This window comes from Naegleria gruberi, assembly GCF_000004985.1.
Source record: "Naegleria gruberi genomic scaffold NAEGRscaffold_682, whole genome shotgun sequence".
In the NCBI taxonomy this organism is placed as follows: Eukaryota; Heterolobosea; class Eutetramitea; order Acrasida; family Naegleriidae; genus Naegleria; species Naegleria gruberi.
The window spans coordinates 463-2202 of NW_003162893.1; the positions used below are offsets into that span (position 1 = coordinate 463).

At 33.7% G+C, this 1740-nt stretch overlaps 1 protein-coding gene across 1 annotated transcript; it reads left to right on the forward strand.

Moving 5' to 3' along the window:
* Nucleotides 1–442: 442 nt before the first annotated feature.
* Nucleotides 443–967, forward strand: NAEGRDRAFT_76947 (uncharacterized protein; the record flags this gene model as incomplete). Its single annotated transcript, XM_002668096.1, has 1 exon — nucleotides 443–967. The coding sequence occupies one exon, from the start codon at nucleotides 443–445 to the stop codon at nucleotides 965–967; it is 525 nt and encodes a 174-aa protein (XP_002668142.1).
* Between the last annotated feature and the right edge of the window lie 773 nt (nucleotides 968–1740).

Genomic DNA, 1740 nt, shown 5'->3' on the forward strand with positions numbered 1-1740 from the left:
TTCTATTTGTGCAAGGTCTAATTCCATCCCTAATATAGCAGACTTTTAGGGATGGATAATTTTAATAGAATCTATCCTAGAAGTATTTTTCGCCTGGAAGGTTCATACCAACGAATTTAACTGCCTGGGTCTTCATGCGAGTTTTTATCGCGTATAACAGATGACCCTTATGCTATTGAGTATTATGCAGCTTATCTTACAATTCAAGGTCAAACATCTCGTGTTGAAGCCTTGAGACCATCCCTTCAATTTTGGGCCAATATTGAGAGAAGAGTTTTTCCAATTTCATGGTCATGATAAGATTAAAAGAGGAATTACTCTTATTTGGTCCTTGATTGATAGAAAAGCTTTGAAACGTGATCCAATTTTCTATCATCATATTGAAGGTTTCATTCAGAGAAAAGATCATTATGATCCTTTCATTTTCAAACTCACTAGTGCCATGTTAGTCATTGGTTTCAGACTTTTCGCTAGACCAGGTGAATTAGCTAGACTCAAGTGGGGTTATGTTACAAAGCTTAGAAATGGTAACATCAAATTAGATCTCAGTGGTCACAAAACAGATTTCTTTCTACTAGAAAAGCCGATTACTATTGACAAGCATCTTGAAAATCCTTCAGTGTGTCCAGTGAAATTGCTTTTTGATTACATGAACACTGTACAGCATTTCAAAAAAGCAGATTCACCATTGTTTTCATTGCAGGACAATATTTTCTTCAACACTGAAGATGTTTCTCAACTTATCAAGAATGCTATGTTCTCTGTTGATTCAGAAATCACTGTTTCTGGTCACAGTTTACGTATTGGTGCAACTACTGAGAGTATTATCAAGGGAATTCCTACTCAGGATATTATTATGGGGACTAGACATAAGGATGTGAAATCTTTACAACCTTATCAAAGACAAGAAGCTCTTGCCGCTCGCCACTTGTCTACTACTCTCCTTTCTCGGGACAATATCCATTAGTTTATTTATTGTTGGTTTTCTTTTAAGAAACATGTTCTTATCGAAGTTTACTGAGATAAAGTAGTGTTTCTTGAAAACAACAATTGAATAAACTAATAATAGAAAGTATGCTCAAAAAAATTGTCATACTATGGTCCCACCCTTGCCCACCCTCTATTATTATTAGTTTATTCACAGCATGTGTCGCCATCAAGTATTTAATTTTTGTCTTTTCGCAAAGGGTGCTGTATTTTAAAAAAATGATGCAACAACACGCACACAACATCCACCTCCCACAAACTACATCCCACAACATGACTTCAACACTAACAACAAACAAATAATCAAACATCAACAATGAGCATTCCACATATGTTTAAATGGAATTGGAAGAAGTCTTCTGATATTACCGCTATCAAGAAGAAGAAACCAACAAAACGTGGTAGGTTGTAGTTTTGTATAATAATTAATTAAATAATTAATTAATCGGATAAGTGAACATTGTTAACAACCAGAGAGATAATATAATTCTAGATATGGATGACACTTTAAATACAATGCCAAACGAAGGAACTATTCAACATTGGCCACTTACTTCCAATCAAGCCTCCAATTTTTCATTACCAACCATTAATTTTGTACCATTGGAAGAACCAACACAAAATGAAAGTATGTTTCATAATACTTAATATTTAAATATTTGAAAGCCTTTTCATATTTGGCTCTTCTTACACAACCCTCTCCTCCAAGTAAGTATTTCTTATTTAAATTTAAATTTATAATTTATAATGTAG